We start from the raw sequence: 18,515 nt of genomic DNA on the forward strand, positions 1-18,515 counted from the left end.
GTCCTGACAGCTTCCTACCTTCAGGTCCTAGACCAGCATTTTAGATAGTTTTCTCTTATAATCCTCATAATAGCCCTGTAGGGTGGATGTTCTCATTTCCACTTTAGGCATGAGGAAACAAGGAAAATTGGGATTGAAGAACTTGCCCAGGGATGATAGAACAAGAAAAGAGAAGAGCTCCTTGGAATCAAAATGTCTCAGTGTGAAAAACCTAACCTCACGCTAACGAAGAAGTGAATGCAGACACACAGTGGGAGCGGACTCGGGGAGAACTAAGCAGCGTCAGCCACTGTCCTTAAACGCGTCCCATGTTAACCCCTATGGCCTTCACAGCAACACTTCAAGGTGGGTGCGCTGTTATTTTCTCTCTTCACAGGTGAAGAAACTGAGGCACGGTAAAATTACCTTGCCGACGTCACACGAGAAATGGTAGAGTGAGGCTTCAAACTGAGTAATCTAGCTGTAGAGCCTGTGTTGCCATATTATGTTGCCTCTCAAGTACTCACATTATTTTCCCCCAACTCATCCATTAAATTACAGAGAAAATGGGGGAAAGGGAGCCTGCAGGTAGCTCTGAAAAGGGAGCAGGGTCCTACAATGGAAACCTAGGGTGGGATGGGGTGGGATGGAGGGGGATGGGGAGGCAGTGTACTGGTCATTCCTGCTTTGTCATGATGGGGATTGGTTTTTGAGCAAATCATGCAAGTTTCAGATTGTTCATTCCAATTATCACTCCTTCATTCATAACTAATAACTCTCGAGCTTCCTTCTTCTCCCTCACAGAGAATGGGGGAGGGTTAGCCATTAGAAAACTATTTTAAAGAGCACCTCATATAATCCTCATAACCACCCTGTGTATTAGGTGTTACTTGTCACCATTTTGTTGATGAGGAAGTGGAGGCTCTGAAAAATTCATTGCCAACGATCATAAATTCTTGTCTGTGGTGGAGCCAGGAAGTGAGGCCAGGTTCGCCTACCTCCAAAGCCTACACACTTCCTCCTGAGCCTGGGAGGAGGGAGCCTGGCATCAGAGTGATCTTCAGGATTCACTGCATTCCGTCGCCTTGATTTGAGGCAGTCAGTGGTGAGCCATTAGCAAGAAGGGGGTTTACAGAAACCAAGCCAGTTGTCATTCGTTTAATTTTTTATTTGAACATCAAATAGATTGAGAAAATTGTTTACAGGTGCTTGAGCATCCCACTGGACTCCTTACTTTGTAAAGGTGCAAAAGAGGTTTACAAGTGTGTTTCATTAAACAATGCAAAGCTGCAACAAAACAGAATCACATCAATAATAGTATGCATCAGCGAAAAGGCATATTAAACCATTAGACACAATTTGGCATATAAGCCTTTTCCCATAAAACAAGAGCTCTACATTGAAGAATATGCTGTGCACGAAAAGCATTGTATATAAGCTGTGAGAGAACATAAACTGGCATAATGTCACTTATTAATTCAAGTCTCTATGACCAATGACCTCTCTGTGAATGCAAAGGGGTCCACATCTCAGGCACCTGCTCATGGGGCTGTATGTTGTTTCCAGGGTACACAGCTCTGTACAAACACACTGAAGATGGGTTTGGAACATGGCAGCATTTACATATTTAAAAAGTTCAGGCACATTTGGATGCAAAAAAAAAAAAAGAATAGAAATTTTTCTTGAACCTCTGAAAGTGCAAAATTGAAGTGCCATAATCAAGGCAGCAGTTGCTGAGAAAACAATTATAAACGACACAGAAAGAGGTCACACTCACTTGAACCCAAATGAAAAGGAGATGCAGTTAGAAACAGAGGAATCACACTAGTGAGAAGATGAGTATTTGGGACCACAGTTTAATTCATTTGCTCCAGGTGAGAGTAAGTTTTCAGGGAGTTCACCTAGGAAGTGTGCAGTGTAATCTGGGTCATCCTCCCCAGACTTGCACTGAAGGGAAGCGGGATAGCCTCAGAAACTACTATACTACTCTATCTGCCTTCCAAATAACTAGTTTCTCAAAGCAGACTTGCCTGTGAATATTAGCTATGACTACGGCCCTAGTGATCATTCCCGGCATCCACAGTCCATCTCAGAGTAGGAAAGTACGAAGAGGAAAGGATTTGGAATTGGTTTCATGTAGGGGTTCTCTAAACCAACAGCCTAACTCAATGGCCATTTCGGTGTCTAAAATTTTAATGCGAGAACACCTTAATGTGATCGAGAGTAAATTATCAGGAAGTCCCTTACTTGTTCGCCCCCAAAAGGCATGGGAAATGGCATGGTTAGATGGCCTTGCAAGGTTCAGAGGAAACTCTAACCAGTGATTCCACTTCCTTTGGGGCTGGATTTTGCAACCTCTGTAGGGTCTTCTCTTTGTATGAACTAGCCTCTCTGATGGTTGCATGACAGCACTCCAGAATCATTACGGCAAGCCAGGAGCCAGGCAACGGCCAAAAGAAACACAGACCACTAGCTAGCTCTTCCTTAGATTGGACCGTGGACGATGCTTGCTCTTCCGTAGAACTCTGGCTGCCATTTTAGAAATGGTTGTCATTCGCAGTTCACAGGGCACGAGAGGAATACAGAAGCCTGGTACGTACCCCAGGTGCCAGTATCCATCTGCCTCAAAATACTTGCAAGGCTCTTATTACTGTATTTCCCACTCTTGAAATTCCTGAACCTACTTCCCCACCCTACCCTAACCCCTAGGTTGATTATATCTTTTAAAACTTAAATTGCCTCGGGGAGGGGGGGGGAAGGGGGAGCTACAACATGTTCCCTACCCCCAACAGCAGTATCAGCTGCAAAGTGTCAGCTGTCCATTAGTGGCACTTCAAATAAGAATAAAAAGAGATTTCTAAAATTATTTGAATTTTCCTGGGCTAACATTCCAACCATCTGGTGTTCTCTGCCCATTTCAAAGGTAGTAGTATCTTTAACATGAATACAAACACATTAGATGAACAATGTAAAACCCTCCACTTTATTATTGTTTGGATTTAGCTGGTATTACATCATCTATAGTACTAGAATTTTTTTGTCTGTTTTTATTTTTTTAAAAGAAAATCTAAGTATAAACATTAAAAAGAACCCACTGACCCATTAGGTACTGTCCAAAAATATTACTACTGATATTTTGGTAAAGCAAAATTAGCTGCCCTGAATAATTTTCCTTTGCAGGCATAATCTCTGCTACATAAGATTGTCTATCATTCGATATCCAACAATAGGCGTCTGGATTAGTGCTATTTTGTCTACTGTGGATATAAAAGTTGATATGAAATGTGATCTTCATTTAAATGAATAATCACCAGGCCCTATGCATCAATGACTGCATACATGACAAGGTAGCTATACAAAAAAACTAAATATTTTTCGTTGGTTTTGCACGTTTAACCCAGTCAAATGAAATCCAGAACGGAATTACTACATTCAATTGTCTGATAAACAAGCGTTGTAATTTCAAAAAAAATATATATTATGCTATATAAGGTGCTTCTTAAACAAAACAATAAAAGAATTATGTTCTAAACATATCCTTACTGCAGATACACAAAATTGCCCCTAAATTCAGATGCACGTATATGAAAAAAACTTCTTTATTTTTTTATTTTTTGGCCCTCCCAGGTTCCCAGTCCTTTGGTGCTTGCTTACTAAGTAATCAAAAATGAATGAAATCCACTTTTTGAAACAGGCATCCCAAGAGAAGCCCTAGAAGATTGGCTGGGTTGTTGGCTAACACATCACCTCTCAACGGGGTTTGAATTATAGAGAATGAGGTCACCGGAGGAAACCAAGCTTACTTTTTGGCTGAGAAGAAGAGATAAACCCTAGTTGCTCTGGAGAAGCAAAGGCCTAAGAAAGGCTGTCCTGCGGCTGGACTGAGCCCTTCTTGTTTAGCCTGTAGGTCAAAGGATTCCTATGGCCCAATTCTAGTCTCGCTCTCTTGGCTTATGAAGTTTAATGAAATGAGCTTTGGGGTACTTTTTTTCCCCAAGGCCAAACCCTGGTTTTTGGATGAGCTCTAAACAACCAAGAGCACGTAGAGTCTGACGAGGTCCCCGGCAGCCTGAGAAGTGAGCCTCTAATCCTCGCCCTCCAGCCCCACCCAACAGTGTGCTGGGCCAACTGTAGGAACACAGTTATCTCCTGCTGCTCCTTCCAGTCAGGGTGGCGAGAAGAGAAGGGGCGCCCACGGGTCCCAGGGCAGCCCCACAGTGCACACAGGGCCTGCCAGGGGCACTCCTGGACAGAGCTACCGCCGGTGGCAGGATCACCGAGAGCCTCTCAGTTTTATCCGGTTTCTATCCTACTTTCCTCCTGTTCTCTAGTATTTACAATAATCATGCACATTTACTATTGACCCAAGTGCCCCAGGGCTAAAAGTGTCACCAGGGTGCCTATTGATTTAAACTGCCCTTGGTCATACGCTGGGCACTACTACGTGTGATGAATTCACCCTCTGTGTAAGTTACACACCAGGAAGATCCTAGCAGAGCGCCCTCTGCTGGCGAGTGTGAGCCCACACAACACTAGGTCCTGAAGCTGATACTCAGCAAGTCCTGGGGGGAGAAGGCTTTCTTTCATGAGTTGAAAACAAAAAACAAAACCCCAATAATTTATCCCTTAAAAGGAAACTGGTCTATGTGGAGGTGACTTAACTGGGATCAACTTGCTGTTTTCCATAGGTCCATGGGAAGCAAGAATTAACTGGAACCCATGGCCTGTACAGTGTTCTCAAAAACCAGTGGAAGAACATTCAGCGAATCTGAAGGTGCAGTGTATTAAGTTGACAACGTTTTGACAATTAGGAGACCTTCCTTCTCTGTGGGCATCTTGTATTCCTATAGGGCAAATGAATGGACAATCACTGAATATTCAGCTCCAGCCATGCAACAGAGCAAAAGCTTTAAGGTATTACTTTAATAAAATGATATGTTACTATAGGAATACAAGATGATGCCATAATGAACCCTTGACCTAGCTTTCTCCCAGTCAGCAATTAAAGGAGCCACTTTCAAGTCTTTCCTGGGGCTTTTTCTTAGATCCATTAAAAAGCACTTCACAGAGATGAAATGTCCACTCTCCAGGTCTGGGTCTCAACAAGTAGCTTAAATGCACAGTCACCTGAGTCCCAGCTCATAGACTGAGTTCAGTCATGAAAAGCTACAGAATCCTCATGCTTAGTAATGTAGCAAAGGGAGAGAGAGAGAGAGAGAGAGAGAGAGTGTCAAAGAATTTAGCCCTGGAATCCCTCGGCTGTTCCCAAAAGAAGGCGTGCCACTAAGAACTGAGCAAGCAAACAAATGGCCACTCATATTAGAAAGCCACGGTGGTGGATGCATGCTGGAGTGTGCGCAGGAGCGGAACTCTGCTATCGTGATGCATGACGTGGGTAAAATGCCGCAGGGATTCTCAGGACCTTGGGGTAGCCTGGGAGCTCTCAGACCGTGGTGGGGAAACTCCCTGCCTCCTCGGTGATGTAATATGCTTGCAAGGAATGTGATGAAGTTGAGCCCGTGGTGGCCAGCTGGCTCTGGTTCATCTCCTCCACAGGCGCACCCCCACGGCTGGCTGGGGCATGCAGGCGGTGGGCATCCAACATCTCCAGCAGCAGGTCGTAGAGAGGCACCACGTTCTTGCACTTCATGCTGTACAGATGCTCCATGCCTTTGTTACTACGGGTGGGAAGACACAGAGAGGACCACTTTAGAGCATCCCAAACTCCGGGGCTGCTGCGACGCCTAAGGAGGGGAAGTAAGGGAAACTCCAAAGACACCTGCCAGCCAACCTTTCTCCCTGTTTAAAGAGCCATTTCAGGGTTTGCTATCCAGGTGACTTCCTTCCCCTGATTCAAGAGATGAGGTTCTCTTCCCCTCTATTAGCATTACATCTAAAAAGAGAACAGAGACGAGACAGCCGTGTAGGAGGGAGTTTTTTAAAATGCGGAAAACAGGTCAAGAAGTTGACTTGCTTCAAACTTTCCAGGTGTTTGCCATTTAATCAGAATAAAATCTAAATTTCTTTCCAGGCTCTACAAGGTCTAAGTGATATGGCTTCTGCCGACCTCTCAGAGCTCCCCCTGCCTTTCTCCCCTAGCTCATGCTCTTTCGCCACGCTGGTTTTTGTGCTAGAAAGGAAAACAAAACTGAGCTTTTTCAGAGAGAGCCTGAAGAAACTGAGCGCTTTACTTCCAGACACAGGTTGTTTGCACTTGCTGCCCCCTCTGCCTGGGGGCTCTTTCCCCAAACCTTCAAGTGCCACCTCCTCTGAAAGGCCTTTTGCTGCCACAGTCAGTGACCTCAAGGCACTACAGCTTTCGCTGTCTTCTTGCATTTGCTCCGTTTTCCTCCCAGCGCTAGGACAACCTGAAATTCCTCTCTGGACACACGCAGGCTTATTCTTGCCACATTCGCACACACCAGCACACACGGGGCAACCTCCCTGGGGGGCAGCGATGTGCCCATCCTGCATGCAGCAGCCTACAGCAGTGCCAAATATGTGCTAGATGCTCAGACAACATGGGGCAAATGGACACAGGGAAATGTAGGCAAATGGCATTTCTTCTTCTAACCTCTGTCCTCCCCTGTCTTCCCCCAGCCACAGCTCTGCTCTTTCCCCACCACACCACCAATGGGAAAAATATAGAACAACTCTTAGCGATCTTGAGATTTTTTTTTTTTAGAAAGAATTATGTATCCTGAGGAGATGGGACCAAGAGAGTGTGCTGGAAAATATTTGCAATTTTTGGTAGGGGAAGAGTCGGCACAAGTTGGAGACATGCCATGAAAACACAGCATCAGACTATTCAGGTCTTACACCACCACAACCTAATTACATATCTAAGTGGAGGTTTTTGTTTGTTTGTTTTTCATTTAAAATGCTGTTAATGTTAAATGTCGGCTGGATCTCACACTGTCTTGCTCGTGCAACTTAATGAATCACATTTATAGTCACATGAAATCTCGTGTCAAGTTCTCTGAGTAACAACATATGGCTGGGGCCAAGCTTAATAAAACAGAGTTCTGTGATTTAGACTGGCTGTAATAAGGCACCAAAACATTAGTGTGTGTGTGTGTGTGTGTGTGTGTGTGTGTGTGTGTGTGCGCGCGCCCCAGAGAGAGAAAAAAAATGCTCACAGCTTTCAATAGAATAGCAGCTTCTCTCCAGCTTTTCACACAATTCCAACAAACTCTGGAGAGCTCTCTCACTGCGGCTGCCCCCCACCATACGTTGCCAGTAAAACTACCAGAGGCCTGTAAATTTAGTGCAGATATGTCGGGGTATTAACTAATTAGGCTTGCTACTGCTGAAAAGCAGTTGACAGATTTGAAAATTCAGCAATTCCTACCAACAAACAAAAACCTTCATCTGCAATATGCTTTCTACAACATCTTTGAAATTCCTAGCCCAGAGTAAAAGCTAATACATTTCTTCAAGGGGAAGGTTACCCTCTTAGCCAGGAAATCTGGTTAGAGGATTGTTATTCTGACACATTCCCTGCTTCCCTCTTTGTAATATTCATAAAAATAAACAGATGGGAAAGGATTGGAAATGTGTACTCAATGCAGTCCCCCACTCTACCTGGCCAAGGTGAGTCCTCTGTTTGTGATACCAGATACGTACAGAATCCCTGAGAAGAGAGACTACAATCACTCTCTCTCAAACTTTGCCAAGTGGAAGTCATCAAATGGGAATTTTGAATTCGTAGGGTAGGGAAAATACTCAAGTAATTCTCATTCATCCATTCACTGACATATTCATTCACTCAGCAGTAATGTTGTGAGCCTACACAGTATATAAGACACCATATATGGGACTGTGGGGGAAGACAAAAAAAGATACGTTTATTTTCTCAAGAAGCTACCCATTTTCAAGATTCTCTCCAGAGAGGGTGATTCTTGGGACTCTGATGGGACAAGCTTCTTACCACTTGATGCATAATCTCAAGGTTTGAAAGCCCCTTAAAAATTGAGCCAATCCTCCAGACACCTTGGCCCTTCCCTCACAGCCACTAAGAAAAGAAATTTCATTTTCATTCCTACGGTCTGGGTGTAAGCCCAAGCTCACATAGACTTCATCACACATGGGTACCTGATCCCTAGTGTCAGCACTTCACCTCATTTTTATGGCCTTTCTGGAGTAAAGAATTTTTTCTTTCTCTCTCTCTCTCTCTCTCTTTTTTTTTTCCCCCTCTACTTTCTTTATCTCTCCCCCACAGGCTGAGTTCTGTTCATGGAAATGTATCCACTAAGCCTCTGGCCAGCCACTTTACATGACTATTTGAAATGGAAATGAGAACACTTTCTCCTTTTGGCACAGAAAGGCTCCATTTCCTTTGCTAATATCCTTCCTTAACTCCTATACAAAATATTTATTGAGTGGTTCCTATATGCCAAGCCCTATGCTAGGTGGTATTGGGTACCCAGAGTATCCAAAGTGGGTTGTGGCAACTGCCTCACAGAGTTTACGGTCTAACTGGGGCAGAGAGAAAAATAAAATGGGCTGCAGCAATCAGGAAGAACAGGGTGCAAATCCCAACCAGGTCAAGGGTCAGGAGACCCTTTCTGAAAAGAATATCTAAGCCATGATGGATTAGCTTACTGTTCACAAAAATCCATTCCCCATGCCACGTGCCCCCGATCCTGACCTTAAGCCTCATTATGTGATTTGTTGGCCAGTGGAACATTAGTCGATGTGACTCAGCTAAAACATGACAATGCACTTGCCCTTACAGGCCTGCTTTCTTGTACCTCTGCCATCTCTATGAGAAGAGTATGTCCCAACTAACCTGTGGGTACAAGGAGACTAAAAGACACATGGAAGCAGAGTCACCTGGCCAACCTGCGGTCTCCCAGCTGTGCCCAGCCTCCATCCGCTGTCCCACAGATGTGGGAGTGAACCCAGTGGGGATGGACAGAGCTGCCAGCCAATCATGACCAGGAGAACAGTCGTTTATGGCCAGAGCTCAGACTCTCGGGAAGCCCTAGAAAGTTAAGTAAGGGCTAGAGCACAGGAGTTATATAAGCAAAATAAAGGGACTCAAGCAATAGGAAACTATTTCAGGGTTTTAAATAAAGGCATGACGTGAGGAGATGTGGTATGAGCTGGCCGCTCTGGCTCTGGTGTGGAGAATGGGTTAGGAAGGGTCAAGACTGAAGGCAGGGAGGTGCGTGAGGTGGCCCCTGCAGAAATCCAGAAGGAATGATGGCTTGGATGCGGGTAGCAGCAACGAGGGGTGGAAAGGAGGGATCTGAGAGGAATGGGAGGAATCAGTGTTGACTCTCCGTGAGGCGTGAGGCATAGGGACTGAAGTTCTCTCAGGATTTCTAAATGTACTAGGAGGAATGTGATGCAGGAACCATAAGGGATGCACCCAGGGCCTTCAGAGAATAGGCGTGCTCATAGACTGTCCTTGCCCGGTAGGACAGAGTGAACGACCAAACGCTGCTGTCCTCCCTCAACCCGCACCCTGCGCACCCCTCCCCCCATGAGACCTTGTGTGGGCTTCCAACTGAGGGCAAATGTCACGTCCTCTAGGAAAGCTCTCGAAGGCCTGCCCCGTGCCCTAGACAGATTTTGGTCTCACCTCCCCTGCCCTCCCACAGCATTTATGCCTCTCACATGCCAGGAACTGTGCCAAGTGGGCTATCTGCATTCAGGTATCAGCACTTTCCAGCCCAGCGGTACACGCGTGAGGGCTGGTGTTCGTGACAGGGCTCCTGTGGGGAACCTGAGGATGCCTCACCTCATGTGCCTGATGTGGGAGAGGATGAGGAGGAGCTGGGCCAGACGCCGGTGCTGCTGCTGCAGTGTGAGGCCCGCCTTGGCCATCAGATGGATCAGGGTGTCTGTGATCTTGTCCAGGACACGGTGGATGTGGTCCTTCTCTTCCAGAGACTTCAGGGTGCTGGACAGAAATGTGTATACTCCTGAATGTGCAGAGAAAGAGTGAGAGAGAAACTCAAAGACAAGGAGGTCTAGGAGACGGGCAGTGTGCGTGGGACAGGACACCGGGCCGGCGCCTTCCCCCCACCCGCAGCAATGGGGAAGTTTGGGACCCATTTGATCTAAGCAACTCTACAAAATTCCTAATCAACATACATGTTCGAGAGCACCGAGAAACCTATCCGGCCTCTTGTACGTGAGCCACTTTCCAGGATTTGACGTCAAGATTCCCGGGAAAGGCACTGCTTGCCTTGGGGCAGACACTAGCCACCCACTCTCTGTCAGGTCTGACACCAACACAAACTCTCCAGTTAACGCCCACAACAACCCTATGAGAGACGCATTATTATTCCTTTTCTCAGGAAGAAACCTAAGGGCAGAAAAATGCATTAACCTGCTAAGAGAACTCCCCAGGACAAAGCAGAGCTGGGAATGAAGCCCCACGTGCTGACTCCACACCACATCTGGTCATTATTATGGAGACTCGCAGGAGACATGTGCCACTCTGGTAAGATGCACAGAGAGCAAGAATGATTTGTGCAGTGATTGACAGGTCATTTTTCCAGGTAGGATCTAATTTGCTGTTACGTTTCAGGTCAGGCTTAGGGCCTTTTTCGTCCTCAGCTCAAAGGTTTATGATGAGGGTGGGGAGGTGTAGAGGACCCTGGGAACTGCTGTTTTTCACTGCCAGGCTGTTTGGTTTTGGGTCTCTTCCCCCCTCCCACCCCGCCGCCCCCCGCCCCCGGCTCTTGCCTTTGTTCTGGTGATAGACCCTACTTCCTGGGCCACAGGACAGAAATTAGACAATCAGGTCACTCTATTCTTTGGGACAGTATTAGCCCTGAATTAGACAATCAGAGCTTTTTCTGGGATTGTATATGGAAGTTGTGAGACAGAAATTCTTCCCTCTAGGTTGCTGAGCTTGGAGGGTGAGAACACTCAGCTTTCAAGTAGCGGCCCCTTCCCTGAGCGGGGGGAACTTCCGTCTGCCGAACTGAGCTGAGCAACAGGAAGCAGAGGTGAAAGTTACATGGCAGTGGGGTGAAGGGGCAGGGGGAAATCTTGGCTCCAGTCACGAGGCCCTACTCTTACATTGTTTTCCTTTGACCTTGGAACTTCCATAGTATCCTTTCTAACACATGAATCCCCCAGTTCCCTTTTTGCTTAAGATAGTGTGAGTGGGATTTCTGCCCCTTGTAACTGAAAGAATGTGACTATTTGAGTTGTGAACTCAGCCCAAGGACCAGAGGAAGGTGAGTGAGAAAGAGGTGGAAAGTATTCAGAGCAAGAGGAGGACAGGATGGATCAGTCTTGTCTTGGGACCATAAGGATGGATTTCCTCTCAAGTGAATACTCCAGAAATAAGCTCCAACCTGCTTAATCCTACCATGTCACAAGGTGCAGATGATGCTGTATTTTTCTCCAGACAATGCATTATGTATTTAGCAACACTTCTTTCTTTCAACCTCTATTGAGACCACCTGCCCTCATAAAGAGATTTCTTCTCATCCCCTCCCCTCCTGTTACTCACTGGTACCTTCAAATTAAGGCCCCCCAACTCTATGAACCCCTGACTCTATACCGGTAATGTGGTGACAAGTCACTGCTCACAGCGCAGCCCGTAGGTTGGGGATGGGGAAAATACCTCCACCGTGGAATTCATAGTAAACAGAGTTGTAATTGCCCAGAATGGAAAATGGCTAAGCTTTAAAACAAATACAACAATAACAACACCAGGATGGTCAGGATCTTGGCTTACATGCAGTTGAATAGACTAATGCAGCTTTTGGTACCCAGGGACCCTTGGATCCAAAGCAAATAGACCACAGAACGAGTAAGCAACAGACAGGCAGTGAAATAAGAAAGAAATTGCTGGATTCCTTTACCTATGTTCCATGTGAACTGTTGATAGAGAAAGAATGTGTCCATTAGAAAAATGGGCAACTGTCCAGTGGCCCTGGGGTTAGCCTGCAGGTGATGGATAGTGGGAAAGTGGTGCACCCATGGGTTGGAGGTCAGAGTCACCTCCGAGCTCCTCTGGCCCTACCTCTCACTTCCCTCTCTGTCGTCACACACATCCGAGCCTCACATCTCCAGAGGCGCTGCATCTGGCTGGATGTCCTGGGAACCTCCCAGGCCACAGAGCTGAGTTAATCCAACTTGGATGATGCCTTTTCTACCAATTTCCTTTTTTGTCACCACTGGGGATGCTGGCCTCAGTCACCAATAATCACGTTCTGGTTCAAGGGAACCAAAGACACAAGGAGCAAGCAGTTTCAAGGTGAGACACCAAGCCACCTTGCTCTTCCTCCACGTGAGTGCACACATGGATTCCTTCCTTTGGCAGGTTTCATTTAGGACCTACTGTGTGCGTGTGCTACGTTACTTAATAGGGATTCCAAGCCTTATTTTAAGTGTTAATGTTTTAAGTGCAGCTATTTCCTGTGGAGAAAGAATTTTCTTAACACTGATTCTTGGGCTGCAGGCCATTCTCAGAACAAGCCTGTTTTTCTAGTCCTGTTTTGGCACCAGTACAGCTTATCATTTCATCCTTGTCAACAGTTGATTCCTAGCTATGTAAATATACTCTGAAATAAAAATACTGTCCTGTTGAAATGCCAATTATTGACAACAGCAGCCATCATCCTTTTGGGTTTTTCTGGCAAAATGCGGTCCATGTTGGCTGCCTGTCGCCTCTAAGGAGACGTTTGTGAGAAACAACAGAAATCCAAATTCACAGAATGCTTCAGGTGCTCCAGCAAATACAAAACTGGGCTGCTGGTAATTTCCATATCCCAGGTGGTCTCTGCCGCTCTGGACGGCTGCACCCCTGTGCCCAGCAGCCTAGAGCCAGTGATCAGACAGTGAGGGCCTTCAGAAATATTCTTGCAACAAGGCTGGCTTTGCAACTCTCAGAGATGCTCCAAATCCCCAAGATGGAAAAAAACAATCTGGATGTCATTATCCAGTCTTAAAGTGTTATTAGCAAATCTGAGCTTCTACATATTCCGAATCTTGGCCAACACCAGGAGATGCAGGAAGAGTCTATGGAGAAATCTGAGGGTAGAAAAGAAGCCACAAGGACCCCCCCATAGAGAAGAGATCTCAATTCAATCTTTCTCGCTCTCTTGCTCTCACCGACTCTTGATTCCGCTCTCTCTCTCTCCTCTCGTTCTGCTTGAATCCTCTCGCTCTTCCTTCTTCCTTTTCTCTCTCCACCCCACAGGGATCCCCCCCTACCGCTGTCACTTGTCCAGACGATGGAGTCTTCCAGAAGCTGGAGGAAAGCAGGACTGGACACTGAGGGCATGTATGCATGTGGCTGTGCCCAGAAGGGAGCGCTAGCACAACCAGGCACTGCCCTGCACTCGCAGGTGCATCTGACTGTTCGGAAGGGAATGAGAAGTGCTGAGGCCTATGGCTTAGCAGATGCTTCAAGACAAATTCTTCAAACAAGGACACATGTTTTCTTTTCCAAAAGGAAGAATGTGACAGTAAACCCTGGGAGAATCCTTCACTCTATGGCAGTTGGACCAAATTAAAAAACAAAAAAAAATTAAAGGGTAAAGGTAGCAAAGAAAACTCCTCAAGTCCACAGTGGTAAGTAGTCTGGGCCAGAAAGCTGCCACTCCACTTCCATCAAAAGGGACTTCCCTTTCTATCCTGTTCACCCAGCAACTAATCCACAGGTCGGCCTTTAGGCCTTTAACCCTAAAGTAAGCAAAGTGCGCGTCTGCTCAGAAATGCCTTTGCAACTGACAGTTTGATGAGCACCCCATTTGTTTTGTGCTTCACCTACGACTGCAGTTCTTCTTGGGGATCGTACTGTTCACTGTGGGGTTTTGGGACAGTTTGCAGTTGCTACAGCCACTTAATGGGAGAGACCTGTTGGATGTCCTACAAGGTGTGGGACAGTCCCAAATGATGAAGGATTTTTTTTTCCTTGAATGTACTAATGAATTAATCCTACTACAAATAAAAATTTTGTCGTGAAAAGTTTTTACAAGACTGTACACAAAAAGTCCAGTATGCAGGTTGGCCATGTAGAAAGGGAAGCTTAAATGGAATACCTTTTCTCCATATTTTTAAATAATTTATTCACTTGATGCAGCCAACTGAAGGTATCACATAAGCTTTCCAACTATACGGTTAGTTGAAATGATTTCAGTGCAGGTGTATGGGTACTACAAAAGAAACATAACTGGTTGCAATATAGAGAACAGATTTAAGACTCTTCTTCTAAACAAAATTAGAATCAACTATTATAAAACAGTAGACATCAACAAAATATTGTGTTATTGCCCCTATGTGTTTTTAAATAATTTTGTGGCATAATAAATCCATTTTGTGAAAAGTACATATAAGATTATTTTGGGGTTCTTGTCTTCTGTCTTGGACTGACATTGTCTCCAGAGGTTTCCCACAGACTTCTTGATCACCTCTTATATGTATTATTGTTTCTTTTTCCAGTTCATCCTCTCTTCTCCATTGCTTATGCAAAGGATATGGTCTCTAAGACCTTTTTAAGTTCTATAAACTGAATATCTGCCTTGAAAGTTATGAGATTTTAAGATAGGATATGTTTCATAGGAGAGTATATTTCCAGTATAAGAACATACAGAGACTGAAAGAGAAGGGATGAAAAAAGACTTTCCATGCAACTAGAAATGAAAAGAAAGTGGGTAGAGCTGTACTTATATCAGAAAATATAGACTTAAAAATAAAAACTTTAACTAAAGACAAAGGAGGGTATTACATAACAATAAAAGGGTTAATCCAACAAGAGAATATAACATTTGTAAATATTTATGCACCCAAAATAGGAGGGCCAAAATATATAAAGCAGATTTTAACAGACCTAAGGGAGCAATACAATAATAGCAGGGTACTTTAACAACCCATTTACATCAATGGATATAGCATCGAGGCAGAAAATCAGTAAGGAAGACCAGCCTTAAATGACACATTAGACCAGATGGATGTAATGGATATATACAGAGCATTCCATCCAAAAGCAGTAGAATACACATTCTTCTCAAGCGCACATGAACATTCTCCAAGACAGATCACTTTTTAGGCCACAGAACAAGTCTCATTAAACCGAAGAAGACTGAAATCATACCAAGCAGCTTTTCTGACCACAGTGGCACAAGACTAGAGATGAAGTAGAATAAGAAAACTGGAAAAATCACAATGGAGATTAAACAAAATGCTACTAAAGAACCAATGGGTCAATGAAGAAATAAAATACCTTGAGATGAATGAAAATAGAAATACAACAGTTCAAAATCTCTGGGATGCAGCAAAAGCAGTTCTAAAAAGGAAGTTCATAGCAATACAGGCCTACCTCAAGAAATAAGAAAAATCTCAGATAAGCAATCTAACTTCACACTGAAAGAAACTAGAAGTAAGAACAAATGAAGCCCAGTGTTAGTAAGAGGAAAAAATAATTAAGATGAGAGTAGAAATAAATGAAATAAAAACTGAAACAAACAATAAAAAAGACTAATGAAACTAAGAGCTACTTCTTTCAAAAGATAAACAAAATTGACAAACCTCTAGCTAAATTCACCAAAAAAAAAAAGAGAGGGGGGGGCACAAATAAATACAATAAAAAATGAAAGACAAGTTAAAACTGATGCCACAGAAATACAAAAAATCATAAAAGACTGCTACAAATAATTATGTGCCAAAAAATTGGACAATCTAGAAAAAAATAGATAAATTCCTAGAAACACACAATCTTCCAAAATTAAATCATGAACAAATAGAAAATCTGAATAGACCAATTACTAGTGAGGAGATTGAATTGGTAATCAAAAAACTCCCAACAACAAAAGCCCAGGAAGAGATGTTTTCACTGGTGAATTCTAGCAAACATCCAAAGATTTAATACATATCATTCTCAAAATCCTCCAAAAAATTGAAGAGGAGGGAATGCTTCCAAACTCATTTTAAGAGGCCAGCATCACCCTGATACCAAAACCAAAGATATCACAAAAAAAAAAAAGAAAAAAAATTGCAGGCCAATATCCCTGATGAACAAGAGATGCAAAATCCTCAACAAAATACTAGCAAACCAAATTCAATAATACATTAAAAGGACTATCCACCGTGATTAAGTCGATTTATTTCAGGGATATAAGGATGATTTAACATCTGCAAATCAATCAATGTGATACACCACATTAACAAAATGAAGAATAAAAATCATATGATCATCTCAATAGATGCAGAAAAAGCATTTGACAAAATTCAAAATCCATTTATGATAAAAACATTCAACAAAGTGTGTATAGAGGGAAAGTACCTCAACATAATAAAGGCCATATGCCAAAACCACAGGTAACATCATACTCAATAGTGAAGAGCTGAGAAAGCTTTTCTTCTAGGCTCAGAAACAAGAAAGCCCATCTTGCTACTTTTTTTCAATGTGGTATTGGAAGTTCTACCCATGGTAATTAGGCAAGAAACAGAAATAAAAGGCATCTAAGTTGGAAAAGAAGAAGTAAAACTGTCACTATTTGCAGATGACTTGATACCATATACATAAAATACTAAAATCTCCACCAAAAAATTGTTAGAACTAATAAACGAATTCAGTAAAGGTGCAGAATACAAAATAAAAATTCAGAAATCTGTTATGTTCTATAAAAAACTATCAGAAAGAGAAATTAAGAAAACACTCCCATTTAAAATTGCATCAAAAAGAATAAAATTCTTAGGAATAAATTTAACCAAGGAGGTGAAAGACCAGTAGTCCGAAAACTTTAAGACACCAACAAAAGAAAAGGAAGAAGACACAAATAAATAGAATGATATCCATGCTCATGGATGGTAAGAATTAATATTGTCAAAATGACCATTCTATCCAAGGCAATCTACATATTCAATGTAATCTCTACCAAAATCCCAATGGCATCTTTCACAGAACTGGAACAAATAATTCTAAATTTTTCATGAAACTACAAAAGACCCCAAATAGCCAAAGCAATCTTAAGAAAGAAGAACAGAAGTTGGAGACATCATACTTCCTCGTTTCAAACTATACTACAAAACTAGAGTAATCAAAACAGTATGGTACTGGCATAAAAACAGACACATAGATCAATGGAACAGAATAGAGAGCCTAGAAATAAACACATGCATACATATTCAATTATTTTAAAAGTAGCCAAAAAATATACCATGGGGAAAGAACAGTCTCTTCAGTAAATGGTATTGAGAAAACTGGACAGCCATAGGCCAAAGAATGAAACTAGACTACTATCTTACAGTTATCACCCACAAAAATTAACTCAAAATGGATTAAAATTTGAATGTAAGATCTGAAACTATACAACTAAAAGAAAACATAGCCAGTAAGCTCCTTGCCATCACTTTTGGTGATGAATTTTTTGGTCTGACTCTAAAAGCAAGGGCAATAGAAGCAAAAATCAAGTGGGACCATACCAAACTAAAAAGCTTCTACACAGCAAAGAAAACTATCAACAAAATGAAAAGACAGCCTATTGAATGGGAGAAAATGTCTGCACACCTTATATCTAATAAGGGATTAACATCCAAAATATATGAAGAACTCAACTTAAAAACAAACCAACAATCTGATAAGAAGTGAGTCGATAATCTAAGTAGACACTTTTACGAAGAAGACATATAGCTGTGGCCCACAAGCACATGAAAAGATGCTCAGTATTGCTAATTATCAGGGAAATGCAAATCAAAACCACAATGAGATAACACCTCATACCTATCAGAATGGCTATTATCAAAAATATAAGAAACAGTATTGAAGAGGATGTGGACTGTGCAGTGTTGGTTGGAATGTAAACTGGTGCAGCCACTATAAAATAATGCAGTGATCTAGTTTCTTTTATTGCAGCTTTCTTTTTCACTTCTATAGAATGTCACTTGCAATATGCCAGTTTATTGTTAGATTCAACGTTCTTCGTTGATAAGAGTCCTATGAATAAAATAAATATGAAGATAAAGCTTTATTCTTTAGTGTTAGAAATATATCTAATAACTAGCCTTGTTAGTAGAGCAATGTATTAAAACAATGTTTTATATAAGAAGTGTTTCTCTTCAACACCAAATACCTACTAAATATATCAATTACTATTTATAAAAAGAGCTTTCAAACGCTCCCCAGAATATCCTTTTAAGTATGTCAGTGAAGTAACTTGTTATTTGAATATTGTTTTAATCATTATAAAACACTGATTACTGTAAGTCTTCTTGATCCTGTGGTATTGATAAGAACCGGTAGGTTTGTATCAAATAAAGGTATATTCACTAAGGGCTTGGCAAACAAAATTAACAATGTCAATTTAAGTTAATAAAAATCTCCCAATGTGGAAAAAAAACCACAGTAGGGAGGTTCCTCAAAAACTTAAAAATAGAACTACTATGTGATCCAGCTATTCTACTTCTGAATATTTATCCAAATAAGATGATGCTAATTTGAAGAGGTATGTGTGCCCTTATATTCATTGCTCAGTCAATAGCCAAGATATGGAAGCAACCTACATGTCCATCAATGGACAAATAAAGATATGGTGTATAGAGTGGAATTCTACTCGCCATAA

General features: G+C 42.7%; 1 protein-coding gene across 2 annotated transcripts in view; it reads right to left on the reverse strand.

Moving 5' to 3' along the window:
- Positions 1-1,132: 1,132 nt before the first annotated feature.
- The window catches only part of ESR1 (estrogen receptor 1), a 379,111-nt gene continuing 361,728 nt past the window's right edge, over positions 1,133-18,515 (reverse strand). For both annotated transcript variants that reach the window (XM_028103407.2, XM_088023837.1), the window contains exons 8-9: positions 9,728-9,911; positions 1,133-5,657 (exon numbers count right to left, since the gene is read on the reverse strand). In XM_028103407.2, the coding sequence (XP_027959208.1) occupies positions 5,423-5,657; positions 9,728-9,911 (419 nt within the window). In that variant the 3' untranslated portion in view covers positions 1,133-5,422. The remainder of the gene's footprint in view (positions 5,658-9,727; positions 9,912-18,515) is intronic.

This window comes from Eumetopias jubatus, unplaced genomic scaffold, assembly GCF_037043125.1.
Source record: "Eumetopias jubatus isolate StellerSeaLion01/CBP00866 unplaced genomic scaffold, mEumJub1_p1.0 scaffold_6, whole genome shotgun sequence".
In the NCBI taxonomy this organism is placed as follows: domain Eukaryota; kingdom Metazoa; phylum Chordata; class Mammalia; order Carnivora; family Otariidae; genus Eumetopias; species Eumetopias jubatus.